At 45.3% G+C, this 19,411-nt stretch overlaps 1 protein-coding gene across 1 annotated transcript in view; it reads right to left on the reverse strand.

Annotated features, from left to right (window-relative positions):
• The window catches only part of LOC309564357 (uncharacterized protein), a 1,447,080-nt gene that overhangs the window by 894,236 nt on the left and 533,433 nt on the right, over positions 1-19,411 (reverse strand). The window contains exon 6 of the mRNA XM_082268984.1: positions 9,314-9,425. Coding sequence (XP_082125110.1) covers positions 9,314-9,425 — 112 coding nt within the window. The remainder of the gene's footprint in view (positions 1-9,313; positions 9,426-19,411) is intronic.

Raw genomic sequence — 19,411 nt, forward strand, 5'->3', positions numbered from 1 at the left:
CCCTCTCTCGCTGTCACCCCCTCTCTCTCTGTCACCCCCCTTTCTCCCTCTCTGTCACTCCCTCTCTCTGTCACCCCCTCTCTCTCTGCCACTCCCTCTCTCTGTCACCCCCTCTCTCTCTTTCTGCCACTCCCTCTCTCTGTCACCCCCCCTCTCTCTCTCTCACTCCCTCTCTCTCTCTGTCACCCCCTCTCTCTCCCTCACCCCCTCTCTCTCTCTCTTTCTGTCACCCCCCTCTCTCTCTCTGTCACCCCCTCTCTCTCCCTCTGTCAACCCCCCTCTCTCTCTCTTTCGGGGGGGGGGGGTGGGGGTTAGGCGCCGATACAGCTCCTCGCCAAGGGCTCTGGAGACCCTCGGTACGCCTCTGGTTACCGATAGTGATCGACCGATATGTTTTTTTTACCGCCGATACCAATATTTTGGTCATCGGATATCGGCCGATATCTGCCGATATTTCCGGACATTACATTTTTTTTTTTTAATGTCTACAGGTACTGTGGTGGAGAGATCTGAGGGTCTAAGAGACCCCAAACCCCTCCTCTGCACTTAAAGCATTCAAAACGCCAAGTTTGGCTGTTTTGAATGCTGTAAGATTTTGAATTTGGCGCCGCCAGTACCCGGAAGTGATGTCATGACATCACTTCCAGGTACTCGGCGGCGCTGAATTCAAAGAAATGGGGACCCGGTCAGACGGCGGCGGTGAAGGTAGGATGCCCGGGTCTCCCGGTGGGACAGGAGACCCGGGCGAGCCGCGGGAGGGGGGAGACGTCCCCTCCCGCTCCTTGTAATGACAGCCGAGCGGCTTCTCAGCCGCATCAGTTGTCATTACAAGACAGCCGACCGTCGGCTATGGACACCGGTGTCGGGGTGATGCCTCTAAGTGCAGGCATCACCCCGGTACAAGCACTTTCCTGAAATATCGGCAATATCGGTAAATCAAAAGGCCGATTCCGATATATCGGGGAAAGTGCATATCGGCCCCTGATATATCGACTTTGCCGATAATCAGTCGATCCTTAGTTACCAATATTGCCGATATTTAGGGAAAGTGCTTGTACCAGAGTGATGCCTGCAGCTAGAAGCATCACCCCGGTACCGGCGTCCATAGCCGACGGTTGGCTGTCTTGTAATGACAACCGATGTGGCTGAGAAGCTGCTCGGCTGTCATTACAAGGAGCGGGAGGGGACTTCCCCCCCCCCCCCTCCCGATGCCTTCCACGGCTTGCCCCGTCCCACTAGGAGACCCGGGCAACCAGCCTGCACGACTGCCGAAGACCCAATCAAAGCCGCGTTCGGCTCTGATCGGGTCTCCATGTAAAAACCAGGAAGTGATGTCATGACATCACTTCCGGGTATTCGGCGCCAGATTTTAAAAAAATGGCAGCATTTAAAACAGCCAAACTTGGCGTTTTGAATGCTTTTAAGTGCAGAGGAGGGGCTTGGGGTCTTTTAGACCCCCAGATCGCTCCACAAGAGCACCTGCCAAGTTCTAAAAATAAATAAAATGTACGAAAATATCGGTCAATATCGGCCGATACCAATATGCATTGGCCAAAATATCGGTATCGGCAACAAAAAACCGATATCGGTCGATGACTATAAAGTCAGACAAAATTTTCTTTTCAATTCTCTATCAACTACGGATGATGGCCTGGTGATTACCTAACAATTTCTACAACTCCAGCATTGCAATCAATGAGTCCTACTAAAAAGTTACTACTGTAGTTCAACCGCCTGAATTAAAACTGGGTTAGGTAGGGGGCAGTGGGATGAGACCAGTGTGTGAAATGAACAAGTCCACGCAGAAGCTTGTTTTAATGTTTAATGGTATTTAAAAAAAAAAAAACAGAAGGTGCCATCTTTGTTCAGGCATCATACAGGGTTAGCATCCATTTCCTGGACAGATATGCTAACTCAAAGATGACTCATATAAACACCCTGGGCGCATGTATAGTTCTTGGCTGTTTCTACGAATGTTTGACACAGTTCAGCCCATGCTGCAGCCTCTCGTCAAATGTTTTTTAAGATACATTTCCTTTGCAAAAATTTGACCACATTTAGGACATTCGATTTCTCTTTTTTCACCCGAATGAACCCTCTGATGTGTGGCTAAAATCCGCCACGTATGAAACTGTCTTCCGCATTTAGAACATGAAAAGAACTCCGATGCTGAGTGAGTCCTTTGATGTTCGTTCAGATTGGATCGATCAGAGAAACACTTTCCGCACTCCGGACACGCAAAGGGCTTCTCCCCCGTGTGAAGTCTCTGGTGTTTGGTAAGACTGTACTTTCGATGAAACATTTTCCCACATTCCGAACACATAAAAGGCTTCTTGGACGACTCGGACTGATCTGATGTGGTGGCAGATTTGTCCTCATTTTGAAAACTGTATTGTCCATCTAAAAGAAATAAATGGAAATGAGAAAAAAAAAAGGTACAGGTGCTCTTTTTTTGTCTGTCCCCCTATGTCACATGTGTCAAACACAAGGCCCACGGCCCGAATCCGGCCCTCCAGGCCATTTCATATGGCCCTTACACCTCTCCTGCAGCTGCAGGAGAGCTCCAGCCCTCCTCTGGTTCTCCTCCAGACCCTGTACTTTCTGCTTTCCAGCAATGCTTCTTCCTAGCAGCAGCACAAGATAAGGGGGGAGCACTGTAATGGAGGGTGGGGGGGGGCTCAATTTCTGATGGTGGAGAGGCTCTTGACACCTTATGTAAGGGTAGGGGATGCTCTGGACATCCAGCCTTACAGATACTATCAGACCTTTTGAGGGCAATCATATTGCTGATGTGGCCCACGATTAAATCGAGTTTGACAACTCTGCCTATGTGATGAAAAAAAAAAAAAGTCAAAGGGATACTAAAGTATCGTTTTTTTTTTTTGTTTAACCACTTTAGCCCTGGAAGATTTGGCTGCTCAATGACCAGGCAACTTTTTTCAACTTTGCACTGCGCAAATTTAACTGACAATTGCGCGGTCATGCAATGCAGTACCCAAGCAAATTTTACGTCCTTTTTTTCCCACAAACAGAGCTTTTTTTTGGTGGTATTTGATCACCTCTGCGCTTTTTATTTTTTGCGATATTAATAAAAAAAAGAGCAAAAATTTTGCAAAAAATTGACATTTTCTACTTTGACAGTTAAAAAATATCCAATATATTCACATTTTTTCATATATTTAGGCCAAAATATTTATAGCTACATGTCTTTGACAAAAAAATTCTCAATGAGCGTATTTTTATCCACTTTAAGACCGGAAGATTTTACCCCATTCCTGACCAGGCCATATTTTGCGATTCGGCACTGCGTTATTTTAACGGACAATTGCACGGTCGTGCGACGCTGTACCCAAATTAAATTTACATCCTTTTTTTTCCCCACAAATAGAGCTTTCTTTTGGTGGTATTTCATCACCTGTGCGATTTTTAATTTTTGAAAAAAACAGCGACAATTTTGAAAAAAAAAAAAAAAAACAATATGTTTTCACATTCTGATATATAACATTCCCAAAATAAATTTTTAAAAAATCGAAATTTTTTAACATTTTAGGCCAATTTGTTTTATGCTACATATTTTTTGTAAAAAAAAAAAAAAAAAAAAAATCACAATAAGCGTATTTTGATTGGTTTGCGCAAAAGTTATCGCGTTTACTAACTATGGGAAAGATTTTTGTCATTTTTTTATTGTTATTTTTTTAAATAGTAATGGCGGCGATCTGCAATTTTTTGCGGGACTGTGACATTGCGGTGGACAGATCGGATTCCTGACTGACATTTTTGACACTTTTGGGGGGACCAGTGACATTACTACAGTAATCAGTGCTAAAAATATGCACTGGTACTGTACTAATGACACTGGCAGGGAAGGGGTTAAAGCGGTTGTATACTCATACAAAAAAAAACCTTGCAGGACAAAGGCATAATGAGCTAGTATGCATCGCATACTAGCTCATTTTGAAATACTTACCTTAGAACGAAGCCCCGTCACGGTCGTCTGGACAACGCTCCCTCGGCGTCTCTTCCTGGTTCGGCGGCTCCGGCGCTGTGAGTGACAGGGAAGAGGTGTGACAGACAGGGTAGGGGGGGTGACAGACAGGGAAGGGTAGTGCCCAGTTGTTGGTATCATTGAGAGGAATAGTGCCCAGTTGTTGGTATCATTGAGAGGAATAGTGCCCTGTTGTTGGTATCATTGGGAGGAATAGTGCCCAGTTGTTGGTATCATTGAGAGGAATAGTGCCCAGTTGTTGGTATCATTGGGAGGAATAGTGCCCCGTTGTTGGTATCATTGGGAGGAATAGTGCTCAGTTGTTGGTATCATTGAGAGGAATAGTGCCCCGTTGTTGGTATCATTGGGAGGAATAGTGCTCAGTTGTTGGTATCATTGAGAGGAATAGTGCCCAGTTGTTGGTATCATTGGGAGGAATAGTGCCCCGTTGTTGGTATCATTGGAAGGAATTGTGCTCAGTTGTTGGTATCAGTGGGAAGAATAGTGCCCAGTTGTTGGTATCATTTGGAGGAATAGTACCCCGATGTTGGTTTCATTGGGAGGAATAGAGCCCTGTTGTTGGTATCATTGGGAGGAATAGTGCCCTGTTGTTGGTATCATTGGGAGGAATAGTGCCCCGTTGTTGGTATCATTGGGAGGAATAGTGCCCCGTTGTTGGTATCATTGGGAGGAATAGTGCCCCACTGTTGGTATCATTGGGAGGAATAGTGCCCCGTTGTTGGCATCAGTGGGAAGAATAGTGCCCCGTTGTTGGTATCATTGGGAGGAATAGTGCCCCGTTGTTGGTATCATTGGGAGGAATAGTGCCCCGTTGTTGGTATCATTGGGAGGAATAGTGCCCCGTTGTTGGTATCATTGGGAGGAATAGTGCCCCGTTGTTGGTATCATTGGGAGGAATAGTGCCCCGTTGTTGGTATCAGTGGGAAGAATAGTGCCCAGTTGTTGGTATCATTTGGAGGAATAGTACCCCGATGTTGGTTTCATTGGGAGGAATAGAGCCCTGTTGTTGGTATCATTTGGAGGAATAGTGCCCCGTTGTTGGTATCATTGGGAGGAATAGTGCCCCACTGTTGGTATCATTGGGAGGAATAGTGCCCCGTTGTTGGCATCAGTGGGAAGAATAGTGCCCCGTTGTTGGTATCATTGGGAGGAATAGTGCCCCGTTGTTGGTATCATTAGGAGGAATAGTGCCCAGTTGTTGGTATCATTGGGAGGAATAGTGCCCGTTGTTGGTATCATTGGGAGGAATAGGGCCCAGTTGTTGGTATCATTGGGAGGAATAGTGCCCCGTTGTTGGTATCACTGGGAGGAATAGTGCCCCGTTGTTGGTATCATTGGGAGGAATAGTGCCCCGTTGTTGGTATCAGTGGGAGGAATAGTGCCCCATTGTTTGTGTCATTGGGAGGAATAGTGCCCCGTTGTTGGTATCACTGGGAGGAATAGTGCCCCGTTGTTGGTATCAGTGGGAGGAATAGTGCCCCATTGTTGGCATCATTGGGAGGAATAGTGCCCAGTTGTTGGTGTCAGTTGACAGAATAGTGTCTCATATCAGTGGGAGGGCTAGTGCCCCAAGGGCTGGATAAAAGGGCCAGTTTGGAGACCACTGTCCTAGACCTATATTGTTTGGGGGGGGGGGGGGTTTTATGCAATCTTCAGGCCTAAAATGATTTTTTAAGAAGGATTGCAAAATAAATGCAAAAAATGACTCTTGCAGCCAAAAGGTTAAACCCCTGGTGCTCAACCTGCGGCCCGAGGGTTGGAAACAGCCCTTTTGTATAGGATGTGTAGCCCTCGGACCTCAGTAGTCTGCAGTGGGAACATTGATTAGGGTAATCGTATTAATCTCTGCTAGCATCAGATGACATGATCCCAGTTTGGTATTGTCTTCTGCAGAAAATCCCTAGCAAAAATGTACCATGTCCGCACTCTCTGACCCTCGTTTCCTTTATTAGATCTGCAGTTTCTGACAATCCTCTAAAGCATTACATATACTGAAATTACATGCGGCCCTTTGGTGATGTCAAGGCCCGCATTTGAGGCCCCCTTTAGCTCAGAAGTTGACAAGCACTGGTTTAACTAACCACTTTACCACCGGAGGATTTTGCTGTCTTGCGTCCAGGCCACTTTTTGTGATTCGGCACTGTGCGAATTTAACTGACAATTGCGCGGTCGTGCAACGCCGTACCTAAACGAAATTTATGTCCTTTTTTTCCCCACAAACAGAGCTTTCTTTTGGTGGTATTTGATCACCTGTGCAATTTTTACTTTTTGTGCTATAAACAAAAAAAAGAGCGTAAATTTTGAAAAAATAATATTTTTCACATTTTTTTTTATATGAAACCCCCCCCCCCCCCCCCAAAAAAAATGTAAAAATCTAAATTTTTTTTAATTTTTGGCCAATTTGTTTTCTGCTACCTATGTTTGGTAAAAAAAAATCACAATAAGCGTATTTTGATTGGTTTGCACAAAAGTTATTGCGTTTACTAACTAAGGGAAAGATTTCTGTCATTTTTGGTGTTTTTTTTTTTTAACGAGTAATGGCGGTGATCTGCGATTTTTTTGCGGGACTGCGACATTGCGGCGGACAGATCGGACCCTTGACTGACATTTTTGACACTTTTGGGGGTACCAGTGACATTACTACAGTAATCAGTGCTATAAATATGCACTGCTACTGTAAAAATGACACTGGCAGGGAAGGGGTTCATTTTATTGGAGAGGGAGGGGTTAATGTATGCCTGGTGCTTACTAACGTGTGAGGGGGAGGTGACTGAGTGACACAGGGACAGATCGCATGTTGAGCTATGCTGAACCCTGCAATCTGTCACTGTCTGTCACTTAGGAGATCCGCCCGCTCTGTTTACACAAGCAGGCGGATCTCCACACTCGATTCCCCCGACGATCGCCGCAGCTCCTTCCCCTGGCCCGACTCCCGCTGTGACTGAATACAGTGGGAGCGAGCCTCCAGCGGCGCGCGAGCGCCACCCACAAGGGGAGGAGTCCAGCTAAGTAGGTCTACGTCGCTGGACGGGAACGAGCCACTTTGCCGCAGTAGAGCTCGAGTGAGCGGTTGGCAAGTGGATAAACCATTCAAGCCTGAGAACATCAGCAGAAATTTTAAGCCGTGATGGAAGGGGTCTGCTAAAACTCCCGAAACGCCTTGGCTTGTCTTTTTAACACTTTATGATGAAACAAACTCTTTATAGTCTCACAACATTTGGTCTGCTAACCTCTTGGATTCCATCTGAGGCACCTACTAAGGTGTCTTCATGTCTGTTAGATTTCTTATTTCTCCTGTGCTCCTCAATGGATGAGAAACAAAATGTTTTTTTTTAACTAGTTCCCATCCGCGCTATAGCCTATATACGGCTGCAGCGCGGACTCGAATTTTCGGGAGGCCGCTTTTAAACGGCCTCCCAGTGACACGCCCCCCGCGCGCTCCCGCGAGCGCGCAGCGGGGAGAATCTGTGTCGGCCGTGTCCCTTGGACACGGCCGATCACAGATCGTGGTGAATGGCCAATCACAGCGGCCATTCACCACGTGATCGGATCATCCAATGAGAGATGATCTCATATGTAAACATATGAGATCATCTCTCATCGCCGGCGCTCCTTCCTCACACAGAGCCTGCGTGTGAGGAAGGAGGGAGAGCTGCACAGCGCCAGGGACAAAGAGACATGTAATCAGGGCACTGATCACAAGTGCCCTGATTAATAAAAGGTAAAAAACATACACAGTGCCCCCCCATCAGTGCCCACAGTGCCCGCCATCAGTGCCCATAGTGCTGCCAGTCAGTGCCCATCAGTGCCTGCTCATCTAGGCACTGATAAGCACTGACTGACAGCACTATGGGCACTGAGTGTGGGCACTGATGGTGCTACCCATCAGTGCTCATCAGTGCTGCCCATCAGTGCTCATCAGTGCAATCCGCCAGTGCCCATCAGTGCCCACCAGTGCCGCCCGCCAGTGCCGCCTCTCAGTGCCCAGCAGTGCCACCTCAGTGCCCAGCAGTGCCACCTCTCAGTGCCCAGCAGTGCCGCCTATCAGTGCTCATCAGTGCCGCCTATCAGTGCCGCCTATCAGTGCCACCTATCAATGCCGCCTATCAGTGCTCATCATTGCGGCATATTAGTACCTCCTCATCAGTGCCCATAAGTGCCACCTCATCAGTGCCCATAAGTTCCACCTCATCAGTGCAGCCTATCAGTGCCCATCAGTGCCGCCTCATCAGCGCCCTTCAGTGAAGGCGAAAATTTTATTTTCAAAAAATAACTTTTTTTTTTTTTCAAAATTTTCTGTCTTTATTCTTTTTTTTTGTAAAAAATAAAAAACCCAGAGATGATTACATACCACCAAAAGAAAGCTCTATTTGTGTGAAAAAAATGATAAAAATTTCAAATGGGTACAGTGTAGCATGACCGCGCAATTGTCAGTCAAAGTGTGACGGCGCTGAAAGCTGAAAATTGGCCTGGATGGGAAGGGTGTTTAAGTGCACAGTAGGCAAGTGGTTAAAGAGGAGGAAGTCAGAGGAAGTGCTGTAGCAGAATGTGAGATTCTTTTATGCGTTTATTGCTCAACACTCACCTGTGCCGATCTCCAGAACAGCCTCCTCCTGTAAGTTCACATGTTGTTCCTCCTCTTCCTCAGCTTTGACGTCTCTCTGAGCAGCTCTGGTGTCTCCGGGGTCTATAAATAAAGATGAGAGTGAAGCCCCCTGTACTGAGATGTATGAGAGACCCCAGAGAGTGTGTGTGGGGGGGAGACTGGTTACACAATGACATGACGTGAGGAGGAGAGCCGGAGTCTAATAGAGGCTGATGGCTCCTGACTCCCCCACTGTCCCCCCATTACTGTCTACTGACAGAGGAGGGGGGAGAAGAAGAGATTGTTGTAGTGACTGAACAAGGAGAATCTGGGACTCTTCTCGGGATTGAGACTGCATGCACATCTGAGGGACGCAACGCGTTTGGCACCAAAGTAACTTATGTACCTTTCTTTTGGCACTGAGCCAAATGCGTTTTTGCAGGTTTTTGTGGGGTTCCATTAGGTGCCATCAACAAATAAGAGATTGTTGTAGTGACTGAACAAGGAGAATCTGGGACTCTTCTCGGGATTGAGTCTGCATTCACATCTGAGGGACGCAACGCGTTTGGCACCAAAGTAACTTATGTTACCTTTTTTTGGCACTCCGTTTTTGCAGGTTTTTGTGGGGTTCCATTAGGTGCCATCAAAAAATAAGAGATTGTTGTAGTGACTGAAAAAGGAGAATCTGGGACTCTTCTCTGCATTTACTGTTTATTCCTCACCTGTGCTGATCTCTGGAGGGATCTCCTCTTCTTTATACGGTTTATCACCCATCACACATAGCTCTTCTGCCTCCTCTTTAATTTCAGTTTTAATATGCTTCAACTTTTTATCCTGAACAATACAAAAAAAAATAATAGAAACAACACATTGTATTATCTGAGATTAAATTGAACAATATTACTGTTGGATCTACAGTAGTTAGGCCTTTACCGATTTATACAGAAAATATCAAAAATATCTTTCTACAAGAGCCTCAATTTCTTCTACCTGATAACATGGTAGGATCCTGTGATAGGGCTGTGCCCACACTGCAAGGGTTAATTGCTCGTTAATGTCTAGGCCAGTGATGGCAGACCTAAGCACACCAGATGTTTTGGAACTACATTTCCCATGATGCTCATGCACTCTGCAGTGTAGTTGAGCATCATGGGAAATGTAGTTCCAAAACATCTGGGGTGCCAAGGTTCGCCATCACTGGTCTAGGCGAACAAAAAAGGAACTATACACTATATTGCCAAAAGTATTGGGACGCCTGCCTTTACACGCACATGGACTTTAATGGCATCCCAGTCTTAGTCCATAGGGTTCAATATTGAGTTGGCCTCCCCTTTGCAGCTATAACAGCTTCAAATCTTCTGGGAAGGCTGTCCACAAGGTTTAGAAGTGTGTCTGTGGGAATGGTTCCAGAAGCGCATTTGTGAGGTCAGGCACTGACTCGCAGTCTCCACTCTAAGTCATCCCAAAAAGTTGAGGGCAGGCCAATCAAGTTCCTCCACCCCAAACTCGCTCATCCATGTCTCTGTGAATTCCTCTTACGTTGGGATGGTTCCCGAGCACCAATGGCAAGGTATAGCAGCATTTATAATAAACATCGCCAGTGACTAGAGATAGCGTTTCTTTGGAAGTGAAGTATGATGAAGCGGGTATTATGCAGGAGACAATTCTATGTTTTCCGAGGTGACATCTAGGATAATGTCATAGATTTCCAAAAAAGTTGGATTTTTGTATACAAACTTTTTTATTAAGGTAAAATTTGTGGTACAAGAAAGTAATACATAACAATAAAACAAATAGTGGTATATTGTGTCTCCACTTCCACTTTATAAAACTCTGGTCCGACCGCATCTGGAGTATTCTGTCCAGTTCTGGTCGCCGGTCCTCAGGAGGGATGTGTTGGAGCTGGAGGGAGTCCAGAGAAGGGCAACTAAACTAATTTGGGGATTGGAGGACCTAAATTATGAAGAGCGTCTGCAAACGCTTGATTTATTCTCCCTGGAGAAGAGACGCCTGAGAGGGGACATGATAGCAATTTATAAATATCTCAATGGGAATCTCGGCATAGAAAAACAGCTATTCAGTCGAAGGGATTGCATGAGGACTCGAGGACATACAATGCGATTAGAGGAGAAGCGTTTTAACCTCAGGCAGCGGGGGGGTTCTTTACTGTTAGGGCTACAAGATTGTGGAATTCTCTACCACAAGAGGTGGTTTCTGCGGGTAGTATGGTGGCTTTCAAAAGACTCTTAGACGTACATCTCAAGGATCAGAACATTCAGGGCTATGTGAGATGATTACGGCCACACACACCTACACAGGTTGAACTGGATGGACTATTGTCTTTATTCAACCTCAACTACTATGTAACTATGTAACTATGTATAAGAAAGCAATTGCTTAAAACAGATTTAAAACAATAGGAAATGGAAGAAAACACAACATCAGATTTAATGCTAAAGGTATACGATAATATCAGGAGTGAATATGTAGGAAATATGAGGATATTATATTAACCACTTGCCGACCGCTCACAGTAATATTACTGCAGCAGTGCGGCTCCCCTGGGTCCAGCGACTTAGACCTACGTCACTGGACTCCTAGTGATTCCGGCGCCACGCGCGCCACCGGAGGCACGTTCACAGCGGGAGTCGGGCTGGAGGAGGAGGGGCGGCGATTGCAGCCTCCCTTCCCCGATCGTTGGGGAAAGTGTGAGAAGACCCGCCTGCTTATGTAAACAAAGCAGGCGGATCTTCTCAGTGATAGGCAGGAGGAGATCACAGGATTCAGCATAGCTGAACCTGCGATCTCTGTCTCTGTCACAGAACCCCCTCCCCCCACACACGTCAGTAAGCATGAGGCATACATTTAACTCATTGATCAACCATAGGGTTAACCCCTTCCCTGCCAATGGCATTAATACAGTGACAGTGCATATTTTTAGCACTGATTAACCACTTGCCGACCGGTCACGTTGACCGTACTGCGGCAAAGTGGCTCGATTCCGTCCAGCGACGTAGACCTACGTCGCTGGACTCCTCCCCCTGTAGGTGCCGCTCACGCGCCGCTGGAGACGCACTCCCACTGTTTTGAGTCACAGCGGGAGTCGGGCCAGGGGAGGAGCGGCGGCGATCGCCGCTGCTCTTCCCCGATCGTCGGGGGAATCGAGTTTGGAAATCCGCCCGCTTGTGTAAACAGAGCGGGCGGATCTCCTAAGTGACAAGGAGTGACAGATTGCAGGGTTCAGCATAGCTGAACATGCGATCTGTCCCTGTGTCACTCAGTCACCTCCCCCCACACACGTCAGTAAGCACCAGGCATACATTAACCCCTCCCTCTCCAATAAAATTAACCCCTTCCCTGCCAGTGTCATTTTTACAGTTACAGTGCATATTTATAGCACTGATTACTGTAGTAATGTCACTGGTACCCCCAAAAGTGTCAAAAATGTCAGTCAAGGGTCCGATCTGTCCGCCGCAATTTCGCAGTACCGAAAAAAAAAAAAAAAAAAATCGCAGATAGCCGCCATTACGCGTTAAAAAAAAAAACACCAAAAATGACAAAAATCTTTCCCTTAGTTAGTAAACGCGATAACTTTTGCGCAAACCAATCAAAATACGCTTATTGTGATTTTTTTTACCAAACATATGTAGCAGAAAACAAATTGGCCAAAAATTTAAAAAAAAATTAGATTTTTACTTTTTTTTTTTTGGGGGGTGATTTCATATAAAAAAATGTGAAAAATATTGTTATTTTTTCAAAATAAACGCTCTTTTTTTTGTTTATAGCGCAAAAAGTAAAAATCGCACAGGTGATCAAATACCACCAAAAGAAAGCTCTGTTTGTGGGAAAAAAAGGACGTAAATTTTTGTTTGGGTACAGCGTCGCACGACCGCGCAATTGTCAGTTAAAGTCGCACAGCGCCGAATCGCAAAAAGTGGCCTGAACGTAAGACAGCAAAATCCTCCGGAGGTAAAGTGGTTAATGTAGTAATGTCACTGGTACCCCCAAAAGTGTCAAAAATGTAATTTAGGGGTCCGATCTGTCTGCCACAATGTCGCAGTGTCGCCATTACTAGTAACAAAAAAAAAACAATAAAAATGACATAAATCTTTCCCATAGTAGCGCTAACCAATCAAAATACGCTTATTGTGATTTTTTTTTACCAAAAATATGTAGCAGAAAACAAATTGGCCTAAAATGTTAAAAATTTTGATTTTTACATTTTTTTTGGGGGGGGGGGGGGGGAATGTTATATAGCAGAATGTGAAAAATATTGTTTTTTTTTTTTTTCAAAATTGACGCTATTTTTTTGTTTATAGCGCAAAAAATTAAAAAAATCGCACAGGTGATCAAATACCACCAAAAGAAAGCTCTGTTTGTGGGGAAAAAAAGACATCAATTTTATTTGGGTACAGCGTCGTACGACCGCGCAATTGTCCGTTAAAGTAACGGAGTGCTGAATCCCAAAAAATGGCCTGGTCATTAAAGCGGTAGTATCCCACTTTTACCTACAGGTAAGCCTATATTAAGGATTACCTGTAGGTACAATTAATATCTCCTAAACCGGCACGGTTTAGGAGATATTTGCACTGCATGCAGCCGCTCACGCGAGCGGCGCATGCGCTCTGAAGGTCCAGCGGACCTTCAGCTTCCCTTGCCGGGAGCTTGTCGGAAAATGACTCCCACGCACATGCGCGGGAGTGACGTCATTGCGGCTCCGGCCAATCACAGCGCTGGAGCCGCCGAACCCGGAAGAGACGCCGTGGGATCATGTCAGCACCCGCAGCGATGTCCGGGGGTCCGTGTCGGGGCTTCGTTCTAAGTAATATGCGATGCATACTAGCTCATTATGCCTTTGTCTTGCAGGTTTTTTATTTTTTTTTATTTTAGGTTTACAACCGCTTTAAGGGGGAAAATTTTCCGGTCCAGAACTGGTTAACCACTTGCCGACTGCCTAACGCCGATCTACGTCGGCAGTCAGCCCCTCACAGGCAAAGTGACGTAGGGCTACGTCACTAGCTTGTGAGGGTCTAGGGAGCGAGCGCGCGCCCCCGGAGGCGCGCTCCCGCTCCCGCGTGGTCACGGACCCCCCCGCGCGTGTGACCGGCGGACCCGATGTCCGCCGGTCACTCGGCGATCGGCGGGGGAGAGGGAGAATGTCAGGCAGCTTGTGTAAACAAGCCACCTGTCATTTTCCTTGCTGTTAAGACACTGATCACACGGATCTAGTATGTAGATCCGTTGATCAGTGTCCTTACAGCTCAAGCCCCAGCCAATCACAGTAGAAAGCACGCCCCTAGGGACACACACAGCCCCTCCCTCCCAAATAAAGTTAACCCCTTCACTACCAGTGTATTTTTACAGTAACAGTGCATATATATATAGCACTGATTACTGTAGAAATGTCACTGGTAGCCCCAAAAGTGTCAAAAATGTCAGCCAAGGGTCCGATCTGTCCGCCGCAAGGTCGCAGTACCGCAAAAAAAAATCACAGATCGCCGCCATTACACGTTAAAAAAAAAAACAACAAAAATGACAAAAATCTTTCCCTTAGTTAGTAAACGCAATAACTTTTGCGCAAACCAATAAAAATACTCTTATTGTGATTGTTTTTACCAAACATATGTAGCAGAAAACAAATTGGCCAAAAATTTAAAAAAAATTTAGATTTTTACTTTTTTTTTTGGGGGGGGGGGGGAATTTCATATAAAAAAATGTGAAAAATATTGTTATTTTTTCAAAATAAACGCTCTTTTTTTTGTTTATAGCGCAAAAAGTAAAAATCGCACAGGTGATCAAATACCACCAAAAGAAAGCTCTGTTTGTGGGAAAAAAAGGACGTAAATTTTTGTTTGGGTACAGCGTCGCACGACCGCGCAATTGTCAGTTAAAGTCGCACAGCGCCGAATCGCAAAAAGTGGCCTGAACGTAAGACAGCAAAATCCTCCGGTGGTAAAGTGGTTAATGTAGTAATGTCACTGGTACCCCCAAAAGTGTCAAAAATGTAATTTAGGGGTCCGATCTGTCTGCCACAATGTCGCAGTGTCGCCATTACTAGTAACAAAAAAATGTGTGTGTCGATGCATACTAGCTCATTATGCCTTTGTCTTGCAGGTTTTTTATTTTAGGTTTACAACCGCTTTAAGGGGGAAAATTTTCCGGTACAGAACTGGTTAAGGAAAAAAAGGTGTTAAAAAATGCACTGGACTGCATCAAAAATGAACCAAAAAAAGCATAAAAAAACACTGGAATGCATCAAAAACGCACTGTAACGCAAGTCCTTATTTTAGGTTAAAAAAAAAAAAAAAGAGGGGGAAAAATGCACCGGACTGCTTCAAACACGAACCAAAAGAGCATTAAAAAAAACACTGGAATGCATTAAAAAAGCGTAAAAATTGCGCATGCAGAAAAGAATCTGGAATGCCTTGGGACTGCGGTTCTATGGTGTAAATTTGCCCTAACAGCAATTTTATTCCTCATCGACACACAAATTTCTGTAGCGCCCATCGTGTCTGCGGCTTTCCGGTGTTCTCTCATTTTCCTCAACCCATAAGAATTCTGGACCGCGTCACTTCCGGGGCGGCCGAGTCACTTCCGCGGAGGTGTTTTACATTCACCGCGCATGCGCATTCTTATGGGTCGAGGAACAATATAGAACGCTGCTTCAGGCCGTGCCCCCCCGCCACCACTACAAACGACGTCACCCGCCCGCGTAGGGAAACGCGCGTGTACGCAGACCCTGATATCACCGCGTCCCACCGTTGCTATGGGCTACAGAAGATTCCGGCAGCTTAGAGGTGGATTTCACTCTGTGGTGTTGTTATGAAGGTGAAGTAAACTGGGCCGATCGGTAAAGTGAAAGTTTAGAAACTAGGGGGGGAAATCCATTGCGGTGGTGGCGGATGCACGACCTGAAAAGGTGTTCTAGAATTTTTCTCGACCCACAAAAATGCGCACGCGCGGTGAACGTACGACACCTCCGCGGAAGGGACTCGGCCGCACTGGAAGTGACGCGGTTCAGAATTATGGGTCGAGAAAAATTATAGAACACCGGAGAGTAGAGTACACCCCCTTCACCACCAGCCCCAGCAGAGCCCCCATCCAATATTCCACACATCAGGGGACAGCAGGAAGATGATGATGTGTGGAGGTGACACCATCCCCCCATCCAGTCCACACAGAGTGCTGGGACCCCCTTCTCTCATAATAACAATACATTATTACCTCCTCCTCCATGTGCACCGTCTCCCTGGACTGACACCCCCTCCAGGAAGCTTTTCTTAGCGCTACAAGAGCCTCTCATTGTTTCTCTGAGGCTACAACAAAATGGCCGCCCACTTTCCAGTACCAAGGCAAACTATACAAAAAATAATAATTTCAAGGAAAGCTATCCGAGATATAACTTTGAAAATATTTATCGTTTGATTTACAACCTATAGTAGATTTTTTTTTTCCTGTACTTCAACAACATGGCCGCTTCTCTTCCGAAGGGAGAAAGTATTTGAAGTTTTGTTCTCTAGCGGTTGCTCTGAGACTCTCAGGGGGCGGGGTTTTCCTTATACAGCGAAGCCAGATCCCTCAGCTCTCTAGTGTGGTTTCCTCACCGCCCAGCTGTTGCTATGGTAACTCGCATGCGCAGAGCGTCAGGCAGGTTGACTGCCACCTTGTGGAAATTTAGGAAACTGACCAGAAATTCCTTCAGCTTGGTTTTAAAGTGAAGCTTTCTATTCCCCAACAATTCATAGGCAGAGGGGGTTCCTCTGTTTTCACCTGCTAACCCCTTGGAGCCTAAGCCTTTTTCTGACATTTGTTGCTTGTAAGTTAAAATCAGCATTTCTTGCTAGAAAATGACTTAGAACCCCCCAAACATATATATCTATATATATATATATATATATATATATATATATATAGATCTATCTATCTATCTATCTATCTATCTAGCTATCTATCTATCTATCTATCTATCTATCTATCTATCTATATGTATATGTATATCTATATCTATATATATATATATAATATATATATATATATATATATATATATATATATATATATATATATATATATATATATATATATATATATATATATATATATATATATATATAAATATATATATCTATATGTATATATATATATATATAGATATATATATCTATATATCTTTATCTACAGTATATATATCTATATCTATCTATATATATATATATATATATATATATATTTATACAGTATCACACAAAAGTGAGTACACCCCTCACATATTTATAAATATTTTATTATATCTTTTAACACTGAAGAAATGACGCTTTGCTACAATGTAAAGTAGTGAGTGTACAGCTTGTATAACAGTGTAAATTTGCTGTCCCCTCAAAATAACTCAACACACAGCTATTAATGTCAAAACCACTGGCAACAAAAGTGAGTACACCCCTAAGTGAAAATGTCAAAATTGGGCCTAATTAGCCATTTTCCCTCCCCGGTGTCATGTGACTTGTTAGTGTTACAAGGTCTCAGGTGTGAATGGGGAGCAGGTGTGTTAAATTTGGTGTTATCGCTCTCACTCTCTCATACTGGTCACTGGAAGTTCAACATGGCACCTCATGGCAAAGAACTCTCTGAGGATCCGAAAAGAAGAATTGTTGTTCTACATAAAGATGGCCTAGGCTATAAGAAGATTGCCAAGACCCTGAAACTGAGCTGCAGCACAGTGGCCAAGACCATACAGCGGTTTAACAGGACAGGTTCCACTCAACAGGCCTCGCCATGGTTGACCAAAGAAGTTGAGTGCACGTGCTCAGCGTCATATCCAGAGGTTGTCTTTGGGAAATAGACGTATGAGTGATGTCAGCATTTCTGAAGAGGTTGAAGAGGTGGGGGGTCAGCCTGTCAGTGCTCAGACAATACGCCGCACACTGCATCAAATTGGTCTGCATGGCTGTAATCTCAGAAGGAAGCCTCTTCTAAGGATGATGCACAAGAAAGCCTGCTGTGATTGACAGCAGCAGAAGCCAATGGTTCCCACTGCTGTGTGAGCCAATGAGGAGACAGAGACCCAAGAGCCGTTGCTCTCATGCACAGAACTAGATCAAGATGAGGCGTATGGGGGGGGGGAGCTGGGCCGGAGCTGCACTCAGGTTTTTTTTGCCTTAATACATAGACTGCATTAAGGTCAAAAAACCTTCTGCCTTTGAAGAAGAACCACTTTAACTTATTCACTACTGCAACCTAATTTTTCAATACTTTCCCTCATTCCTCTGCTAAGGGGGCTCCTTGGCTCTTTTCCTACTGGACAATGCCCCCTCATCCAAATTAACCACTTATGGACAGGCCGCCGTAGTTTCTGGTCGGTATTTTGATGTTAAATAAAGGGGTTATGGCAGCAAATAGCTGCCATAACCCCGGTATTTTTTTAAACTGGCAGTCCGCTTTAACCTAAGGGTGGTCCCAGCGGCTGATTCGCCGCGGGATCACCCTTATTGGGCGATGGGAAAGCTGCCCCCCCCTCCCCCCCGCCGCTTCCCGGTCGTTTTCCCTGCTTATCGGAGCTGTCGGTAGCGGGGAAAACGATGCAGTCTGCTGTCCCCTCAGGCAGGAAGGCCATCTTGCCCTCGACTCTATGGCCTTGGAGGACCAGAACGACGTCATACGTCACTTCCCAGCAATTGATTTAACCACTTAAGCCCCAGCCCTATTTCCGACATTTTTTGTTCACGCTTTAAAATCAGTATTTTTTCCTAGAAAACTACTTAGAACCCCCAAACATTATATATATTTTTTTAGCAAAGACTCTGGAGAATAAAATGTCGGTCATTGTAATATTTTTTGTCACGCGGTATTTGCGCAGCGGTCTTTAAAGCGCCATTTTTTTGGAAAAATTTAGAAAAATCAAATTTCACTGCATTTAAAAAATACTAAACAGTAAAGTTAGCCCATTTTTTTTTGTATATTGTGAAAGATGATGTCACGCCGAGTAAATAGATACCCAACATGTTACGGTTTAAAATTGCGCCCCCCCGTGGGATGGCGACAAACTACGGTCAATAGAGATATCAATCTGCGACGCTTTAAATTTATTTAACGGTTACCAGTTTAGAGTTAGAGTGTAGCTCTTTTTTTTTAATTATTGCCCACGCTCTGGCGATCGCGGCGATACCTCACATGTGTGGTTTGAACAGCGATTTCATTTGCGGCTCGACTTCCGTATACGTTTTTTTTTGTGCGCGAGCTAACGGTGACGGGGGCGGCTAAATTTTTTTTTTCCCATTTATTTTATTTATTTTTTTAACTTTATTAAACTTTTTTAAAAAAAATAAAAATCTGATCACTTTTATTGCTGTCAAAAGCAATGTAAACATCCCTTGTGACACCAATATGTAGTGACAGGTACACTTTATGGAGGGATCGAGGGTCTAAAAGACCCCAAACCCCTCCACTACACTTCCCTGTATGCAAAACGCCGAAAACGTCATTTTGCATACAGCCGTTTTTCAAATTTGCCGCCTTTTGCAGCACAGTAACCCGGAAGTGACGTCATGGACGCCGCCTCTGGGTTACGTTATCGGTGACCCAATCGAAGCCGTTTCCAGCTTTGATCGGGACTCCATCCAGCCGGCGGACGTGCCGGCTGGGTGCTCGGGGCTCCCGGTGGGACGGGAGCCCCGGTAACAGCCACGGAAGGCGGCGGGCGGGGGGGGACGTCCCCTCCCGCACCCCCGGGTACCGATCGAGCGGCTCCCGAGCCGCATCGGTCGGTACCGACGGAAAGCCAACCGTCGGCTCTAAACCACGGTACCGGGATGGTGCCTCTAGCT

This window comes from Pelophylax lessonae (genome assembly GCF_965119305.1).
Source record: "Pelophylax lessonae genome assembly, chromosome: 9".
Lineage (NCBI taxonomy): Eukaryota > Metazoa > Chordata > Amphibia > Anura > Ranidae > Pelophylax > Pelophylax lessonae.